This window comes from Cottoperca gobio, chromosome 12 (genome assembly GCF_900634415.1).
Source record: "Cottoperca gobio chromosome 12, fCotGob3.1, whole genome shotgun sequence".
Taxonomy (NCBI): Eukaryota; Metazoa; Chordata; class Actinopteri; order Perciformes; family Bovichtidae; genus Cottoperca; species Cottoperca gobio.
The window spans coordinates 7,451,059-7,471,959 of record NC_041366.1 but is presented as its reverse complement, the minus strand read 5'-3'; the positions used below and the strand labels follow the sequence as shown (position 1 = coordinate 7,471,959).

Below are 20,901 nucleotides of genomic sequence, written 5' to 3'. Positions count from 1 at the left end.
GAAGTTATTATACTTGGCCCTAAACGCCTCCGAAACGCATTTTCTAATGACATAGAAGCTCTGGATGGCATTAACTTGGCCTCCAGCACCACTGTAAGGAATCTTGGCGTCATCTTTGATCAAGATCTGTCGTTTAACTCCCACATAAAACAAATCTCAAGGACTGCCTTCTTTCATCTACGTAACATTGCAAAAATAAGACACATCCTGTCTCAAAATGATGCAGAAAAACTAGTCCATGCATTTGTTACTTCAAGGCTGGATTACTGCAACTCATTGTTATCAGGTTGTCCCAAAAAGTCGCTTAAGACTCTTCAGTTGATCCAAAATGCAGCGGCACGTGTATTGACTAGAACAAGGAAACGGGATCATATTACTCCTGTCTTAGCTGCTCTGCACTGGCTCCCAGTAAAATACAGAATAGAATTCAAAATCCTTCTCCTGACTTACAAATCAATTAAAGGTCAGGCTCCAGCATATCTTAAAGATCTCATAGTACCTTATAAACCAACTAGAGCATTACGCTCCCAGACTGCAGGGTTACTTGTGGTTCCTAGAGTCTCTAAGAGTACAATGGGAGCCAGAGCCTTCAGCTATCAAGCTCCTCTCCAGTGGAACCAGCTTCCAGTTTGTGTTCGGGAGGCAGACACACTCTCCACATTTAAGAGTAGGCTAAAGACTTTCCTTTTTGATAAAGCTTATAGTTAGGGCTGGCTCAGGTTTGCCCTGGATCAGCCCCTAGTTATGCTGCTATAGGCTTAGACTGCCGGGGGACACCTCCCTGCTCTCTTCCTTCTCTCCCTCTCTCTTCTTCTCCCTCTCTATCTGTATGCATTTATGTAAATGTATGTTACTAACTCACCATCCGGGGTATCATCCCCGGAGTGTCTGTCTCTCATGTGGCAGGTTGCCACTGATAAAGTTTACGTCAGGATCATGAATCATGACAGCGCCTGCTGACCTGGTCCTGCTGGACACCGGGAAGCCTTATTGACATTTTCCTGGATTCATCCAAACTTTCTATTTCTTTTTTTTCCAACACAACATAATTTCTGTCAAATGTTGTATTTGTACTATGTTGTTTATCCTGTACACACAACATCTATTGCACGTCTGTCCGTCCTGGGAGGGGATCCCTCCTCAGTTGCTCTCCCTGAGGTTTCTTCCATTTTTTCCCCTTTAATTTTGGGGTTTCTTTTAGGAAGTTTTTCCTTGTGCGATGCGAGGGTCTAAGGACAGAGGATGTCGTAACCTGTACAGTCTGTAAAGCACACTGAGACAAATGTATAATGTGTGATATTGGGCTATACAAATAAATTTGATTTGATTTGAACACACTCCCCTCACCAGTGCTAATGTGGCAGCAGGGAGTGTGTGCACTTTAAAGTTGGAGGTAATCCTTTATTTAGACACAAGACTTACAGCTGACACCACACTTACACCCTACTTATAGATTAGACAACTCTCTCTCTCTTTGAATGTCTCACACACCGTTTGTCAAACATCTGAACAGTTAAGCCACCATTGGACCAATGTTTGAACTCTGTTAAGTCAAAAGTCTTAACACTGAGTCATTGGTCTGTTCAGGAAACACCCCTCTGTCAGGTTGTCTACAGTGAACAAATCAACACCCTTTGTTCGTTTATATATATTTATCTTTGTGTCACTCACTCTGTCAAGCGTCTTTGAGTTACAAGAATAGCGCTATACAAGTCTAATGCATTATTATTATAATGGTTATCAGCTGTTGTTCTTGTGTGTCACTGTGATAGCTAATCATGTATCGGTGGCCATCAAACAACAATACTATACTTTGCTCTGACTAAAATAATTAGTGACCTCAGACTAAACTCTGACACAAACAAGGTCTCAATTCTTATCCTGCTAGACCTGAGCGCAGCATTTGACGATCGACCATGACATTCTAATTAATCGTCTAGAAAAACTGGTTGGTCTTTCTGACTGTGTATTAAACTGGTTCAGAACATATATCAAAGGGATAAAGTATTTTGTCAGGCTTGGAGATCATGTGTCAGAGAAGCATGATGCCCACTTTGGAGTTCCACAAGGGAGCTGCCTCGGTCCATTACTGTTCTCCCTATACATGCTACCACTGGGGGACATCATTAGAGAACACAATGTGTGCTTCCATAGCTTAGGATGACACACAACTGTACATCTCTGCTGAACCAAATGATACAGCTATTAACTCCATCACCATCTGTCTATCAGCAATAAATAAATGGATGAGCAATAATTTCTTAAAATTAAATGATAACAAAACTGAAATCCTACTAGTAGGTCCTGTAACAAAAAGAGAGATTATGCTGAATAACATGGGGAAACTTACTCCTTTGATTAAACCTGAAGTTACAAGTCTTGGTGTTATCATAGACTCAGATCTAAGCTCTCTTTACCGGCCTCCCAAAAAAACCAACAGAGAGACTTCAGCTCATTCAAAACGCTGCAGAGAAGCTGCTGACTAGAACCAAGAGGAGAGACCACATCACTCCAGTGTTAGCCGCTCTACACTGGCTTCCAGTAACTTTTAGAATTGACTTTAAGGTCCTCCTCCTAGTATACAAAGCCCTAAACGGAACCACACCAAGTTACACTGCCAACTCTCTAATCAACTATGTGCCCCCAAGAACATTACGATCATCCACTACTGGTTTATTAAATGTTCCCAGAAACATCCAAAATAAAATCGGGGATGCAGCCTTTAGTAATTATGCACCAAAGCTATGGAACACTTTACCTGCAGACATTAGGGAGGCTAGCTCGCTCAATATCTTCAAAAGTAAGCTAAAAACATATCTTTTTACTTTAGCCTTTTAATAGTGATATTTTATATATTTTTATCTTAGCTTTTTAATGGTGCCACTTTAAACTAATTTAAATGATTTCATACATTTTTGCCATGCCTGGTTTAACGTTGAATGTGTAAAGGTAACTGAGAAAGATACGAGAACTCATATATGTTTGACCCTATTTACCATAACAAGTTTTAGTTTAATTTGTGGGTTTTGTGTTGTTTGCCTCTTGATGGACCTGCTTTGCGTTGATGAAAAATCAAGTGAAGAAATGGTTTTCTCATCATTTAAAGTAAGGAAAGGAGAAGGGGAAACAAGGGTGGATATTTGACAGAGATATTTCATACTTCTCACAGCAGAGCAGAGGAGTAGTTAAATACTGAAGTCCTTTGACCTAAGAGATATTTGACAGAGGTATTTCATACGAGTCACAGCAGAGAAGACGAGTAGTCAAATATTGAACTCCTTTAGCCTAAGGGATAGCTGACAGAAACATACTGGTCACAGCAGAGAAAACTAGTAGTCAGATATTGCCTTAGACTGAAAAGGTTAAACCAGCGTGTTTAATAACAGTTTTATCTGGATTTTACCATAAACGAAATCTGGGACAGTGACGATTGTGTTTTAACTTACTTTGCACAACGGGGACAAAGAGAAGTAAAGTATTGAACAGAGAAGTCAAAAGCCCACTTGAGTTTTTGATGAAGGTCAAGTATGGAGCGGAGAGTTGTAAACACTTAAAAACCTGGCAAGACTACAAGAATGGTGTGATGAATGTGATTTCCCGGCAGTAGGGTCGTTAAGTACGGCACAGATAGGGAAACTAGGCATGAATTTCAATGTTATTTTATACTATTTTAATTCTGCTATTTTTATACAATTTTAATTCTGCTATATTATATTTTTTTAATTCTTCTATTTTATCTGCTATTTTATCTGCTATTTTATACTTTTTTAATTCGGCTATTTTTATAATGGTACTTCAGACTCATTTACATCTACACTGTGATTATTGTACTGTAAATGCTCTTATTCTGTCTATTTTTGTACTAATTGTTATGTTTTTGCTGTGAAGCACTTTGAGCTGCAATTCTTGTATGAAAGGTGCTATACAAATAAAGCTTATTATTATTATTATACTGTCTAAAGGCCCTGTCACACATATCCGCATACGAAAATTTGTCAGACTCCAAATACGTCCAATTTTTCATCGGCTCGGATCGGAAAAGTGAACATATACAGATACGCATGTCTAACCTATTGATATCGTATCACTTACTTATACAAAATGTATCAGACGAATACCCAACAAATGCATAACGTATACAAAAATAAGGCGTAAACAAAATATCGGCAACACGCTGGTTTACATTGATATAAGGTAAGGTACAAGTAGTATTCGTTAAGAGCTCACTGTGTTACGCTGGGGTTCGTTGTTGAACGCTGATGTTTTGAGCATGTTCAAAATTACCGGACGTACCCGACGTGTGCTTCATAAGATATGCAGACGTTACGTGACGTTAGACATGCGTGAATACAGAATACGTACGTGAATATTTACCTACGTAAATACAGTACGTGAATACTTACCTACGGAAATACAGTATGTGAATACTTACCTACGGAAATATAGTACGGAAATACCTGCGTGAATACCTACGTGACTACGTTAGAGGTACGTTAGATATAGGCTACATCGGCTGACGTTGAATCCTACAGCCAATTTATTGATAACGAGTGGATACCCTATTCGTAACCTATTGTAACCATTGTGCCTTTAATATTTCCCTCAGGAGTTGGTAGAGACCAAAAAAGCTAAAAGAGAGTACATATTAGACTCACATTCATCATGTGGCCAAAAACTCCACTGCAAACAAATGATAATGCTGTATGTGTTTTTAAGAAACTGTTCGTAAACAACTTTGCCATATTAATTTAACATTGATATTATACCAATGATGAGCTCTCAACTTGCTAATGTTTAGCATAGTGCAAAAGACAAGCTGGCAAGTGTTCATGGGAATGGACCGGTATATATGTATGGTGCTGGGGCAATCAGGGGAATAGGACCCAAGTGATGTAGTGGGAGGAGCCGGTCAGGTGGTGTAACTTGAGGGAAAGGTTATCAGAGAGCAGGTGGGCGTGGCTCAATCTGAAATGACGAGGTAGAAAGCAAGTGAGTGATCAGGAGGGATTTATGACACTTAATTTTCCAAGAAAATTGAATTTAAAATCTGATTACATTGCAATATACCTTTTCATGTACCAAAGTGCTGGTCAAGGGAAAAGTGAGTAAATCATTAAAAAGCCATCCTCTATACATTTATATTTTTGTTTAATGGTTCATATTTTATAAACTATTTATTTTATTACATTTTTAATGTGTTCTATTTTGATTTTTTTTTATTGTTTTGCTTATGTATCGTTATGTTGTTGTTTTTTTGATAAAGAAAGTAAAAAAAAAAAAAATGCATCCTCAGGGGACCATGAATACCACATGATATGGTAATTTGGCAGGAAGTTATCAGGTTTCTCTCTACGGAGCAGCAGATTGTGGCCTGGTCGACTGAAACACACAGTGATGATCCTCTCCTCCAAGTTGGACCGGCAAGTGTGAAATTCTCTTTAAGTCAAGTCCGCTGTCTCCTCTTACAGAAGCCGACAAGTCAGACCAGGCTGCAGCTTTCCACTTCAACTTTGACCCAGCTGGATTTATGATAATGTCAGAGTGTTTGCATGTGCATATTGTGTGTGTCTGCGTTCATTTGTGTCTTTGCCACAACATTTGAATTCATGTCTAACTATGAAATCATCACTTTGCTTTGACTCGTTCCCTGTTTCTGTGTCAAATCCAACTGTGTTTTTATTCCTAGAACAACAAAGGTTAACGTCTATGAAAACATTTAGCAGACTCCTTTTTCCGTCACTGCTCTATCACTGCTCACTGGCTCCTAGTTTCAACTATAAGGGCCAAAAGGTAGGTTGAGGAAAACAATATAAGATAAAAGTTAAAACAATTGTAGAAATACTATCTTAATTTGTTGGATAATAAATAAAAGGCCACGGTTGTGGTTTGGATGTGTCACACAGGCAGGTTATTTATAAAGCATTCCTGTTGCACTGTGGGATCATTCAGTGACCTTCACTGGAGCCTGCTGACTGTGCTGCATGGCCATAAGGGGAGGAGCAAGGGTCAAACTGGAGCAAGGGTTAAACTGGAGCAGAAGGAAGCGCTATGAGTAATATTATTTAACCCTTACGCTGAATCAAATAATTTGGCTTCTAACGGTCCTTTTATATAACTAAGGATTTCTTTTAGGAATTTTATTCTCTTCAGTCACTTGCTTTTTTTCAAAACTGTTAACCTTTGGATTTGTGTGTGCACATTTCTGCACAGAGCCATTAACTCTAATACATTTCTTTTTTATTGTGGATCAGAAAGGAAAATAAGAAGCTTTTCTGGACCCGTGCCACGCTGGGACAGCCCTCCACTAGCGATGTCATCGCTGGCAGTCCCGGAGGACACCGCAGTTGTGAATGCAGAACTGTGTGTGTGTCTGCAGATGTTAAAGTACAGGATATATGTACTGTATGTTAAAAGTGAGTAATGAGAGAGAGAGAGAGAGAGAGAGAGAGAGAGAGAGAGAGAGAGAGAGAGAGAGAGAGAGAGAGAGAGAGAGAGAGAGAGAGAGAGAGCTTGCATAATACGATTAAAGACACAGTGGCAAAATATGTGGCTGGACTGAAAAAAGGGATTTTATGTATTTAATATGTGCCATCTGCTGGTCCTTGCACTGTCCCTGTTTGACACTTAAACCATCGCTGAAGCATTATTTTACTGATACAGAGACAACACTGACCCCTGGCTGTACTTACACTGTGGTACAGACTGAACAATTTACACATCTCTTCACAGGCGACAGGAACATTAAATGAACAAACAGATTATCAACAGATCAGAGCAATAATACAATAATGATTAAGATTATGTAAACAACAGAGAGCTCAACTGAAATCACAGTGTTATCCTTTCCCAGAATGACAATTCAAGTTACAAAATGCAACTTCCTGTTTCAGGCACTGTGGAAATCCAGTTTCTCCAGATCAGCTAGTGGCAACCTTTACATTTATTTATTTTTTTAAACATAACTTTCAAAAATATCTACAGATCACAACAAAAACAAGTGGTGTGCAGGACACAAAGTTAATCTCATCGCAGTTTATGGTTCTACATGTGTTTGCCCATTAAGTAACGGCATTCAGTACATAGGCGTTTCAGTCTTTCACGACAGTATTAAATCATGCTTGAGAGAGGTAATCAACTTTCAGTCTTGTTTCTGTACTGTATGTTAACTGTGTGTACTGTATGTTAACTGTGTGTACTGTATGTTAACAGTGTGTACTGTATGTTAACTGTGTGTACTGTATGTTAACAGTGTGTACTGTATGTTAACTGTGTGTACTGTATGTTAACTGTGTGTACTGTATGTTAACAGTGTGTACTGTATGTTAACTGTGTGTACTGTATGTTAATGGTGTGCACTGTATGTTAACAGTGTGTACTGTATGTTAACTGTGTGTACTGTATGTTAATGGTGTGCACTGTATGTTAACTGTGTGTACTGTATGTTAACTGTGTGTACTGTATGTTAACTGTGTGTACTGTATGTTAACTGTGTGTACTGTATGTTAATGGTGTGCACTGTATGTTAACAGTGTGTACTGTATGTTAACGGTGTGTACTGTATGTTAACAGTGTGTACTGTATGTTAACTGTGTGTACTGTATGTTAACGGTGTATATAAAACCCAACACTTAAAATGATCAAAATGTAAATTTAATCTCTAATCATTTCAATTAAAAAGTGCTTTTCAGCATCTGAGAGACGTGTGTTTGAATGCAGTTTCATAAAAAACGTCCCTGTTGAAAACCATTTTACCACATGACAGTGACAAAACTTAAGGCAATTAGATGTTCCCTATGATTTGATGACCTTGCTAATGCAATTCTCCACAAGACGGTTGACGTTGTAGTGAAATTAATTGAAACCAATATCTATCTGGAAGGAAGAAAATCTGTGTGAAACACTGTATTAAGGGTGTTGTACTTATTAAGCTAAAACCTGCAAAAGCAGCAGTGCGGTCCTTTAAGGTCGTATGTGCTGCCAAGTTCAACATTTTCCGTCATATTAACATTCATACATTAGAAAAAAACTTGAGTTAAAGTCAGTTTTAAGTGTGAAAGTTACCTGGAAACAATCCAGATGGTGAGCTTTACCCTAAATAAAAGCTTTATAGCTTCTGTCTAAGGGCTCTGTGAGTCCTCCTGCTCCTCTGTGATGGTGCGGTAGTGCTGTGGCTGATTCTGAGCCAGAGGAGAGTCTGTCTGTGTGAACAGGGCCGGGCGACTCCTCAGGGGGAGTTTCAGCAGGAACCTCCGAGATGTCACCAGGTCACCGTAGCCCTTGGCGTGGGAGAAGGCGTAGCCGGACCGCCGGGTGCTGATACGCCTGGTAGGGAGGCGGCGAGGTGCAGGAGCTGGCAGAGCCTCCTTCCGCACCTTATGTCTCACCTAGAGAGAGAGAGGGACAAGTATTTATTTTATACTCATTAGAGACGGTTTACTGCTATTAATTCACATGCTTTGTCAGTGTCCACCTACCTCTATAATAGTTTTACTAATATCTCTTTTATAATGATAGCATTTCACACAAAACACAAATTCCTGGTTTGTATATTCTTTATTTTTTCCAAAGTAAAAACATTGCTTTCTGTAAAGCCTTAGCAGATTTCAAACATATTTTAGTCACCCTAATCTATAAATAAATGTGATCGCTAGAGACATCTGTGGATAAAACACTGATTATATTTTCCTGATTTAGCTGCTTTAATCGCATCCCTCTAATGTATTCAACATATCAGAAGAACAAATTGTAGCTTTTTTAAAGCCTGTGTCGTGTGTTATCTCACCTTGTCGTTGATGGTGGGCCGAAGCTGAATGAGAATGAAGCGGAAAGCCACCACAGGCAGAATACAGAGGAGGGAAGTGAGGAATATGGTGAGCCACACGTTGGGCTGGCTCAGAGAGTTTCTTGCAGTACCTGGAGATCCAAAAGCATCAGACCAGCAGTCAGAATCACATAGTGAAAGGGTTTATTATTATACAACCCTATAATACTGCATGAGGGTTGTTAGTGATTCTGCACATATAAAAAGAAAAATGGATGCAAAGTATATGGAGATTTGGGGTGCAGCAGGATTATTGGCCTCCCAATTCATTTTTTTATATATATATATATATATATATATATATATATATAGTTGCCCTGTTATAAAACAAATTACTGTCGACATACTGCCTCCATAAATGAGGTGAATGCACTCACCGATGAAGGGGAAATACGAGGTGAAGATGAGAAACATCCCGTTGCTGTACATGGTTAGTGTGATGGCAAAGTAAGCGGCCAAGCTGCCCCACACAAAGAACTGGTTCACTGCTGTCCAGTAATACGTGTCCAGACACAACTGAGAAATGCAAACTTTTGTTTTAATTCTGGTGCACATATTTATTCATAATGTGTGTTTAAAGTGTGCATGATATCAATAAAATGCATCTGTCACAGTACATGTAACGTTGGTGATACCATCTATGGCATTTAATAACATTTCTTTTAGATAAAATATAATTATAATAAAAAATTAAATATGGGTGAAAAAATAATTACGGAGGCGGGGGAATATTCTGAGGGAAATTAATTTACAAGATTAAAGTGGTAAATTAAAGTAAAGACTTGAATAGTCTTTGAGATTATGAAGTCATAAATTTACGAGAAACAATCTGAAAAACGGTGGTGCTTCCGTCAGGAGACGACATGTATCAACCTCATCACACCACCGCCGCTTGCTGTATATTATGCCTGCAGTAGATTACCTAATCAAATTATACTTTGCATTAGGATTTAGAAATAAGGAAATACTTGTGATTATAGCACAGAATCATTGTATTATTAGTTGTCTTTCTCGTAAATTTGTGACTTTAATTTCACCAGAGAAATTCTAGTTTTTTTCTTCTAAATGTACAACTTCCATTAGGGCCATTGTAGGTAAAGAAGAAACATTACAGAGCTGAGGGAGGGGGGTAATATTAAAAAAACAACCTCAGAATTTTTGAGGCTGTGGTACAATGGCCCTAATATGCCGTCGTACCTTCAAAAATCAAAGTACATTGATACACAAACCCTGCAACCTTAGCGTGCCGTGTTGGTACAGAAAGTGTTTTCCTCACCTGTATGTTCATCACAATCAGCAGACAGGTCTGTGCCAACAAAGCAAAGGACTGATAGTCGGCGATGTCTTTGCCGTCGTCTCGGACCGTGTCGTACATGGCCGCCCATGGGATGAAGAAGAGGATGAGGGAGCTGTAGCAGCTGTGCATCATGCAGCGCACAAAGGCTTTCTTACTGAAGTACAGGTTGCGCTGGCCAGGGGAGTAGAGCTGAGGATGCTGGAAGCTCCAGCGGTCATTCACATCCTGCAGAAACGGAGAATTAGAGAGAAGAGAAGGCCCAGGTAATAAAGGCGAGGCGTGAACTACTGATAAAACTACTAATTTATTAAGAATTTTCCCCTTAGTGCATACCTGGTCAAAGAGGCTCATGCCGAGGACAGGAAGAGCTGTGTACAACAGGTTGTACAAGGTGATGAACCACTCGTCATACACAGTCTGTGAACAAGAACAAAGACAACATTAAACAAGTGAATACAGCATTAACAACGTTGTATGTATTTACGTAAACACCTCGAGTGGAACATTTTGTTGAAAAAGGTCATTGCAATTAAGCAAACAATTTGTTTCCTAAATGTTGTTTTGTATATCGAACAGTGTCCGTACAGGTCGTATAGGGAATACCTGTGGGGTTGTTCCAGTACAGTACAAGACTACAATATTCAGTTTTTGTTGGAACTATGAGGTGTTGTTTCAACTCTATGGCAATTTTTGAGAGTGTAATTTGTGGTCTTGTGATTATTATATTTTATATTATATTACATTGCATTATATTATATGATCTTCATGCTATGTTGAGCATCTCCTGAGCATTGCAATACATGTAAACATCTGTCCTATGTATGTGCACATTGTAGGTTTATGTGCATCGTAATCAGCTTTACAATCACCTCTGAGGGACTACATCATTTAACATGAAAGCAAAACATTATAACTGCACATATATATATACACTTTTCTCAGAGTTACTTATGTGCCTCACTTGACTCGTCACTCTGCATGTAACCCAATAAATGATGTAAGATAATACTAATACATGTCCCTCACCTGTGCAGAGAAGCCGCAGAAGAAGGCGTACCAGAAATGCACAAAGGTGAAGGTGAAGTTCTTGTAAAAGAAGTATTTTAGGAACTTGCACATGCGCAGATAGGACCAGCGGCCGTGCACCAGCAGGAGGCGCTGCAGGTAACGGAACTGGGCGAAGGAGTAGTCGCTGGAGAGAACTGCCTGCATGCCCTCCTGACCGCTGATACCTACGCCGATATGAGCAGCTGGTGGACAGAAACACATTTTTACATGATGAGTAACGGTAAGTATTTTCTGGCTGTTTGGTTTCACAGTGGTGCAGTTCTTGTAATAGTGTCTGAGTTGAATGAGCTCACCCTTGATCATGCTGACATCGTTGGCCCCATCCCCAATGGCCAGAGTGACGGCCTGCTTGTACTTCTTGACCAGCTGAACCACCTGGGCCTTCTGCAGAGGGGTGACCCTGCAGCAAATCACTGTCTGACACATACATGCTGTCCTCAGCAGCTCCAGCTGCAAGTTCTTCTGCAGTGCAAAGGCCTGAGGAGCAAAGGGAAGAAGGGATGAGAGGAGCCTGATGAGGTCATGATCCACCAAACACAACGCTAACCCCCTCAAAACATTTTAACCAGACACCAAAAGATAAGTCCTCTGCACACTGTTAAGGAATACAGTCCATTCTAGTGAATAAAGAATGAATCCTTCATTTCTCTTTTGTTGGCCTAAAAGTAGTTCAAACATATTTAGATAAATATTTATTTTTAACATAACATAAAACAAAATATGCTACTAATCAAACATACACAGCAAACTCATTAAACAACAATAAACAACACATTTAAGTATTTCAAAGGAGTAAAAAGGTCAAGTATCAAGTCCCACCCCTTTTTGTATATTTTATAAATAAACTTAATGTTAAACATAAATATAACAGCTTTCCGCCCCAGTGTTCACCTGGATCAAATAAAACAAAAATCAATTCAATCAAAAATAATAAACAAAACAAAATGTAAATAGTCTAAAAGGACTAGAATCTAGATAAACCTCTAAAATACCAATATGTATGTTTGTAATTGTACAATGTGGTGACTGTGCAGCTAAAGTGATTCACTTTATGGACCCAGCCAGACAACTATCGCCTAGAAATGGAGACAAAAGGGTAAAACATTTCTTGTTGATTCAGCAGCTGGTAAAAATGTGCCTGAAAAGGCGTTCTCACCAGACTGTGTCCATTTAAAACCAGGCCATAATCTCCATCCACCTTCTCGTCCTCTACTCTCTCTGTCTTCTGAAGCCAGAACAGGCCTGCGCGAGCCTGGATCACCGATGGCTCGTCCGCTGCGTCCGGACACATTTTCCTTCTTGCATTGCTGAAAACAGGAGAACATGGACATCGCTGGGTGAGTTAATAAAATGCTCTGACTCTTTTGTTTTTTAAATAATGTGTTTTGGATAGAAACAAATGATTTAACTCATAACGTGACAGAAGTCAGAACTTATTTAAATATGTTTATGTTGTTAGATTACCTACTAAATGATAACATTTTAAATCCTGAATACTGAAACAGCCTCTGATCAGCAGACACTTCATGTGTTGTAGTTGTTTGTGTGTGACTAACTTACACAAGCTCCTCTTTGACTCCTTCAGCCGTATTGGCTGCCACAATGAAAATCTCCTTCATCTCCTCTCTCAGCATGTTGCAGGAATAGCCGATATTCTCCGCCGTCTCTGTTTCAAAACATCAATATTTACAATTACTGGGATTCAATTCATCTGTCAAACATGCCAAACATTCACTCTCTGACTCTGGTTCATTTACAGACGACACAGAATGTTTATATGAACACTTGGGAGATTTGTTGACACATTGAGATCAACAGTGAGCGAATATTAGAATATATTGCACATTATGATACTGCATTACTTTACCCGTTTTGAAATGTGTGATTTGAACAGGAACATACATTATGAGACACTGACCCTGTTTATCGCCAGTCAACACCCAGATTTTGATGTCAGCTTTAGCCAGTTGCTCTATGGTCTGTGGCACTCCATCCTGCAGCTTGTCCTCCACAGCTGTCGCTCCCAACAGCTAAAAACCAGAGCACAGGGTGGTAAAGATCATTTTCTGTGTAAAAAGCAACAACATTTCCAACAGTATTTTCCAATATTGTGATGTTTAAAGCAACAATTTTAAAGCAATGCTCATGTTCTTTCTCTGGCAGAATAAAATCACTTACACACACATCATGATAAAGCAATGCTGGTTTAACTGGCACTTAAATCTGCAAATTAAATATCTTTGTTCGTCTGAGGCAGCGCGTCCTCATTTCTTGGTGTCTCATCATTATTAATTTAATGTGTTATGCAGCAAAATACACAGTAAATTTACTTATTCTCCAAATAAACCGGCACCTAAACTACCAACCAAGAAGAAAACCAGCTAATTGTTGAGTCAATCAAACTGTCTATCAAAGTGTAAAAGTATTCAGCCGGTGGACTAACCATCAGGTCTTTCTCTATCTCCTCATAAAGTTCATCAAGTCTCTCCTCTCTGTCATCCATGGCGGTGCTGGCCTCGTGGTGGCGCCGTCTCCACGCATCCATGTAGCCCTCGTCCAAGTCCTTGTAGGCCAGGGCCAGCGTTCGGAGGCCCTCGCCCGCATACTCCTGTTTTAGTTGGACAGTTCAGAGCAGGTCAAATCAAAAAATCTTGACAATTTCTGAATTTACTTTTGTTTTATATCATGGAACACATCGCGCAAATAAAACTGCATCTCTCACGTTGAGGTGTCTGGTGGTGACTTCCATCAGTTTGTTACAGGACGGGTGCAGTCTTTCATAGATGATGGTGTCCGCTCCTTTGCAGTATAGAGTCAACTTGCCTTCGGGGCTACGCACTGGAAATCATGGTAGAAGTCACTTAGCGAGGACAGAGTCATGACGTTAAACATAAACCGGTTGCTAGGATGACTTTCATCACAGATTGCATGAATTCAATGGAATATCTAGTTTTTGTTTATCATTTCCTGAATTTACAAGGTTGCTATTGAGAAATCTCAGTTAACAGAAGCGTCCTTGTATGCACCAACTGGGATTTGTATGTGATGATAGCTGGGACCAAAACTATGTAGGCAACAAATTGTTGAGTATGATGGATAAAATGTCTTAAGAGAAATCATAAAATATGCTCCGTCTTAAAAATCTGTAGTGACTCAAACATCATATTTTGGCAACATGCAAAACACAGGAAAAAACAAACGTTGTACCACTACTGTGTCTCACCTATGACCGACATTCTCTTGCGCACATTATTGAAGTCAAGAACAGCCAGAAGTTCATAGGTGACCTGTTTGCCCATCTCCATGGCCGTGATGGACTCTGGTGTGCGTGAGCGGAACACAAACCCAAAGTTTCTTGCTGCGGTCACCAGAGCGCCCTCATCAGGAGACTGAGCCTGATAGTTGAGCTCCCCTGACAGGACATGAGCATGACAGGAGAGGAGGGAAGAAAGAAATTTGATGATTTGTGTCGTGAGGTGCATTAATGTCTGCCACCGGGTCACTTGTTGACTAACACTATTTATTTTTAATAAAATGAGTTAGGCATTTAATTTCATCCGGGAGTTGCTAAATGGTTCATATGAAAAGGGAAAAAGTACATTAGAGTACAAAAAAAGGAGGATTATTCAGGACTAAAGCTCTATTAGGCAGCAGAGACAGAACATAAGCAATGCATCTTCTGTTTGCAGCTGTGTAGTAACAACGCCGGGCCATTAGAGGACGCTCACCCTCTTTCTTTTCCTCAGGCATGACGGTGTGGCACAGAGCCAGCAAGCGGAAGAAGGACTGAGCCTCCGGGTTTCTCTCTTTCACCGTCTTCACCAGACTTTGGTCGTGAAAGATGAACTTCGGATCAGCCAGCTTGTTCCAGGAGAAGTCCACTCTCTCCGTCTTCTGCAGGGGAAAAGAAGCAGACAAGGGAAACAAAAGAGTTGGAGTCATACATACTTTACACAAAATTCACAAAAACATACAGGTGTGTATCCGTATTCTCCGCTCACCTCTGTTATTTCCATCCTTTGTCCAGATAAGTCAAACAGCTCCCCTGAATAACAGGTAAAAGCACTCCGAAATCAATCATTCATCATCATACTGGTGTGTTTATTCAACTCTGCAGTTTTTTCATAAGCAGCTCACCGTAAGCTTTCCCGTTGATGGTGCACTTGTTGAAAGCCATGATGTTCTGCGTCAGCGTGCCGGTCTTGTCGCTGAAGATGTACTTGATCTGGCCCAGCTCCTCGTTGAGGGTGGTGCACCTCGCCTGGGCGGGGGTGTCATTCTTTGGGTAATACATCTTCCTGTCCCAGTCTATGTAGAAGCTGTTCCCCAGACGTATGATCTCCACACTGACGTCGACACACACAGGGATAAGTGTGAGACGAATAAATAAACGACAACATATCACGATAACTTTTGCTTTCTGTACGTACCTGACGTAGAGAGAAATGGGCACCACTGTGTTGAGGATGATGACGTAGGACCAGAAGGAGAGGAAGGATGAGAGGGCAGCACCGGCCCCATTTTCACGAGGGAGGAAGACCGTGAACACTGAGCCCTCCCTCACCTCCCAGATTGCATTGCCGATGGCCAGAACGGTGCACATAAACGCCAGGAAACCAAAGATCTGACAGATAAAAGATATCACACATCGACTTTTATTGACTTGTACTGTATCAGAAACAAGTAGGAAGAGGAACAACACTGATAAGTTCCCTCACATCATTATAATATAAATAGATCTTGTAACTTTATGTTAAAGTATAATTTTCAAATTCAGGGACACATCAAAAAGAGCAGCGATCGAGTAAGTAACAGAAATGCTTAGCAAGGGGTAATGTGCAATGCAAATTTCTAAAATCATATTATGGCTTGATTTCTATTTTTGGACGAGAGCAGAACATTTTTAGACTACAGTAATGAACACAGATGAAAAACCCAACTGTATTTGTTTCGTCAAGACTCATTACAAAATGTGTTTTCATTTTGTCTTTGTATATTTTATTCTATCAAATAATAAACCATAACTAAAAAATAAAATGTTACATAATGCTCCCAATTTTTTTTTATATTCATAAATATGTGTGTTTAATATACTTTAAAGTAACACATAACTCAGGTGTGAGCTAAATGTATAACATTAAAAAACATTTCCTGGAATGTGCTCATGTGTGTTTGTGCGGCTGAGAGCATGGACATAAAACTCACACACAACACCAGGACGTTCATCAGGTGATCGATGCTCGTCCGTTTGAATATTGTTTTTCCACTGTTCTGCATCAGCTTGGTGTCAGGACCTGGACATATTCAATCTCTTGTTAAGATGCACTGACAATTATGTATATGGAGACTCGTTTTCAGCATTTGCAAAGACCGTTATGAAAGGAACATCTGCCTCAGACGCTCGTAATCTGTCATTGATGAGTAATGTTCAGTGTATTTGTATTTCTGGTATTGTGAATTACTTTTTTAAGTACCATTTGTTCTCATCCTCACATGTATACGTTGAATGCAAGCTACCTGTAGAGATTGGAGAGAGTTTTATTTGAGGCAGCACCTCTTTCCTAAAACTTAATTGTGTATCTTTTTTAAATATTTGCTATCAAACTCTGTGATACATTTACGTTAGCATTAGCTGCTCTCAAATTAGCATATACAATGCTAGCTGAATGCAGTTTGGTCATTTAGTAAAGTGGTAACAATTAGCCAAAGATAATAGCTTGAAGCAAAAGTAGAGTTAGTTTAAGATTCTACTTACCATTTTCTTTGTATATTGTATGTATTTATTTATGCATATTACTGTTATGTTATTTATTATTTTGTCTTTAAAATAGATGATTTCTCCCACTGGAAATGGTATGTTGTGTGTGGCACGAGCGCCCTCTGCTGGGCCCCTGCAGACTTGAACGGTGCGCCCCTAATTTAGCTGTCCGGGTGCGTTTTTTGGACCACATTATCGTTCCGTTATCAGAAGAATATCCGGTTGGAGCAAATATTCACCTCCGAAGATGACCAAACCGAAACACCACTCGGTGTTCCTCAGAGTACATCCTCTGAGCAGCACCTTGTCATTGTCCAGAGAGTACGTTTGTCCGTCCATTGTCAGGGTGCCTTTGAACTTGTCGAGACGGTTGTTGGGAGGCTCGCAACGCAACTCACCTGAAAGAGAGAGAGAGAGAGAGAGAGAGAGAGAGAGAGAGAGAGAGAGAGAGAGAGAGAGAGAGAGAGAGAGAGAGAGAGAGAGAGAGAGAGAGAGACGGAGGTTAGTGTCATCAACACATCCAGGCAAACCCCCTCTAGAAATAAACAATAATAAATACAATTTTGCAAGACTAAAAAATTACAACAATAAAATAATAACATTTTAAAAATCTACAAATAAAAGTCAATAGAATAAAATCAAATCAACACCAGGGATAGAAATTATGTATAAACCAATAATAAAAGCCTAAAAAACAGATTAAAATGACAGGTCTCCTGTTAAAAATATTGAGAGTTTGCCATTCTAATATCCAGAGGCAGTGAGTCCCACAGATTAAGGCCATAAAAACAGAAGGACCTCTCACCGGTACTTTAATAGGACATAAGGAACATTAAATTGTGATGGCTAATCCATACTTCCATCCATCCAAGCAGTAGACAATGGATGGAAGGAAGTATGGACTAGTCAAAAATATTATATTGTTTTCAACTGTCATAGTGTTAAAAGAAATGTTAATTTGCCACTTCCTATATAGTGTGCAACATGTTTCTTATTTGTATTAGATATACCTAGTATCTAAATATTAACTTGTTGTTTTGAAAACTAACCCAACAAATGTTTGTTAGCACTTTTTAGTATACATATCATATTGGAGCCATTCATGAGGACAATGGTTGGATCCACCCTTAGAGGTTTAAATATCAAAATATTAATATTTTCTTACCTTCAGCTCTAATACAAAAAAGTAACAAATAACATTTAAATTTGATTGAAAATCCCCCCAAGAATGGTTCTCTATAGTAAATACAAATATGTGTGTGTATTGTTATTGTCTGTCTTGTTATTTCGTTCAGCTTCTCACCCTTGAAGCTAGCCAGTGCATCAATGCTGTCCTCCATCTCTCCAGTTACAGTCAGGGCCTGTTTCACCTTCAGATTGGTTTCACTGGGGGAGACCAAGAGGACATGAGAAGGATGCGACTGAAGAGAAATTCAAGACAGTGTGAGACATCAGCCGTCAGTTGTGCACACACACAGTTGTGCACACTCACCCATCTAATTCAGCTGTTTCTATGTAGATCAGGTTGAGAGGCTCACTGCTGGACATCAACATAAGGTCCGCCTTAAAATGAAAGCAGTAAATATAGTACTGACAACTGAAAGTATAGAAGATAGTAAGATAATATAAACTTTACTATCTCTTGTGGGAACTTTGACTCGTTATCACTGAAAGCATAAACATGTATAGAACAGCAATATGATATAAAATGCCATAATGCAGTTAACAATTACAAGTTCATCTGCCATCTCCATACTTACTGTGACAAACTGATTATTCTCCAGTTTGATTATGTCTCCAACTTGAACGTTCATCCATTTTTCACTTCTCAGTCTGACAGAAAAAAACAAACATAAAACATACCATGAAATCACAACACTAAAGAATCTATACTACACTTTACAGCTGTCTTTTTGTATTTGCATCTTAAGTGACTCACTCTCCATCGATGAGGACATCCACCATGCGATTGTTCACTTGCTTGTCACTTTTGTGTCTGTTCTACTCCGATGATACAGGAGAAAAGAGAAAACATTTTTGATTAAATTACGTGCTTGAATTCAGCTTCTCATTTTCTGTCACAGTATTGAGTGTGTACTTTAGTAATTTAACAAAGCGCTGCGTTCCAATTCAGTCCCAGTTGATGGTTACAATTTCAGCTTACTATGTCGTCGCTGGCGTCTTTGACTGCTGTTATAGTCAGCACCAAAATCAGAGGGACGGCCGTGGTAAACCAGGAGAGAGAGGAGATTTGTGGGATTAGCTGTCGACAGATCACACACACACACACACACACACACACACACACACACACACAATACTTTAATATCTTGCATCTGTTGGAATAAATGATGCAGAGGAAACAAATACTCTGGAGGCTAAATGAGGTCAAATTGCTTCTCTGAATATTTTGCAGATACCATTAGCAAAGACATCCATTTCTCAGTTAGCATACATACCCGTGATAACTACAATAATAATAATAATAATAATAATAATAATAATAATAATAATAATAATATGTACGGCACCTTTCATATGAATAAATGCAGCACAAATAGCTTTACAATAATGCACAATAGACATAGAATGAACATACAAACTAAATGAATTGAAAATAAGATGGAAAATACACACTTGATAATAATTGTAAAAATAAGACAAAAATAAAAACAAGATAAACATCAAATGAAATAGAATATATAGCATACGAAATAAAGCCTACTGAATAGTAATAATAATGATAAAATAAATAAAGTAAAAAATAAATAAAATCAGTACCCATTTTTGCAGCATGATAATAATAATAATAATTATGGTGAAATTCTTAGTCGTTGAAAAATGTAAATGTGTAAAGACCCTCCATACAGTCCACATTGACATGTATCACAGCACTACAGCAGGTAAACAAAGAGAAATGTCCACCTGAAGGACCATGAGGAAGAGGAAGTAGGCGTTGGCGAGCCTCCGGAACTGCTCAAAGAGGTTAAGTGGCAGGAAGGTGAAAAGGTTGTATTTGGAGGTCTTGATGGCGTTGTCCTGAGGTAGAAGACAAAAGCAGAGGATAGCTACAGTGCTGTGTACTGCTGTGTCTACATGATGCAACATTACTTCAACAGCACACGATGGTCAGAGACTAACTGCTGGTTCATCTTATCTGATGACGTTTTGTGTTTCTATACTTACAGCATAGTGGTAGGAGAGGTTGAAAGGTCTGTCATTAGCTCGAAAGAGTCTCTCCTCCTCTGTGAAAGAAGATTCATGCAGTATGTAAAAGTGTTGGTGCCATTAGTCCACTGACTATGTTAAAAACTCAGTTTAAGACATACAGTTTGTAAGCATCGGATCTCACCTATCTTCACCTCTTTCCCACACAACTGGCCAAAGTATGACATCTTTATCTCAGTTTATCCATATTTCACACCTAGAAAAAGAACATGTACTTATCACAGAGTGACGACTACTTAGTCAAGTAAAGAGACATTTATTTGTTGTTGGACAATATCTGGGTAGCAACTGAAAGAGGAAATGGTGGCAAAAGTGAAGAAGAAGCAGGTTATTTATGGGAGGTCAAGTTCGTGTCCAATGGTGGTTCAGTGTAAAAGTCTAGATAAATATCCAACTGCTAGCAGAAGAAATGAGTGCTTGTTTAAAAGTAGATATTTGCAACATACAAGGAACATTAACATCAGTTAACCAATTATATTAACCAATAACGTTATTAACCAATAACGTTATTGGTTAATATAATTGGTTAACTGATGCTTGAGACTTCTTACTTTCACTGCTAACTGCAAGCTTAAAAAACAGCAAGAGATACAGCGTACATACAGATAATATGGGTTTCTTGATGTTTTGCTGACCAAAGAAATTAGAGCCGTAGTTTTAAATAAAAGAAACTGTGAAACTTCGTCAAGGTAATTACAGACATGGGACTACAGATACATATTGTCCAGG

At 39.1% G+C, this 20,901-nt stretch overlaps 1 protein-coding gene across 1 annotated transcript; it reads right to left on the bottom strand.

The window, feature by feature from the left end:
- Positions 1 to 7,572: 7,572 nt before the first annotated feature.
- LOC115017001 (phospholipid-transporting ATPase ID-like) lies at positions 7,573 to 20,339 on the bottom strand. The gene is made up of 27 exons (XM_029445162.1): positions 20,297 to 20,339; positions 20,131 to 20,189; positions 19,870 to 19,983; positions 19,109 to 19,207; positions 18,884 to 18,945; positions 18,705 to 18,777; positions 18,437 to 18,507; positions 18,248 to 18,330; positions 17,184 to 17,342; positions 16,392 to 16,480; positions 15,617 to 15,810; positions 15,324 to 15,532; positions 15,188 to 15,231; positions 14,915 to 15,080; positions 14,410 to 14,598; positions 13,909 to 14,024; positions 13,630 to 13,794; positions 13,105 to 13,216; positions 12,747 to 12,852; positions 12,343 to 12,493; positions 11,480 to 11,663; positions 11,145 to 11,368; positions 10,452 to 10,535; positions 10,098 to 10,343; positions 9,199 to 9,337; positions 8,783 to 8,913; positions 7,573 to 8,384 (listed from the first exon to the last, which is right to left on the bottom strand). The coding sequence occupies exons 1-27, from the start codon at positions 20,337 to 20,339 to the stop codon at positions 8,118 to 8,120; spliced, it is 3,579 nt and encodes a 1,192-aa protein (XP_029301022.1). The 3' UTR covers positions 7,573 to 8,117.
- Between the last annotated feature and the right edge of the window lie 562 nt (positions 20,340 to 20,901).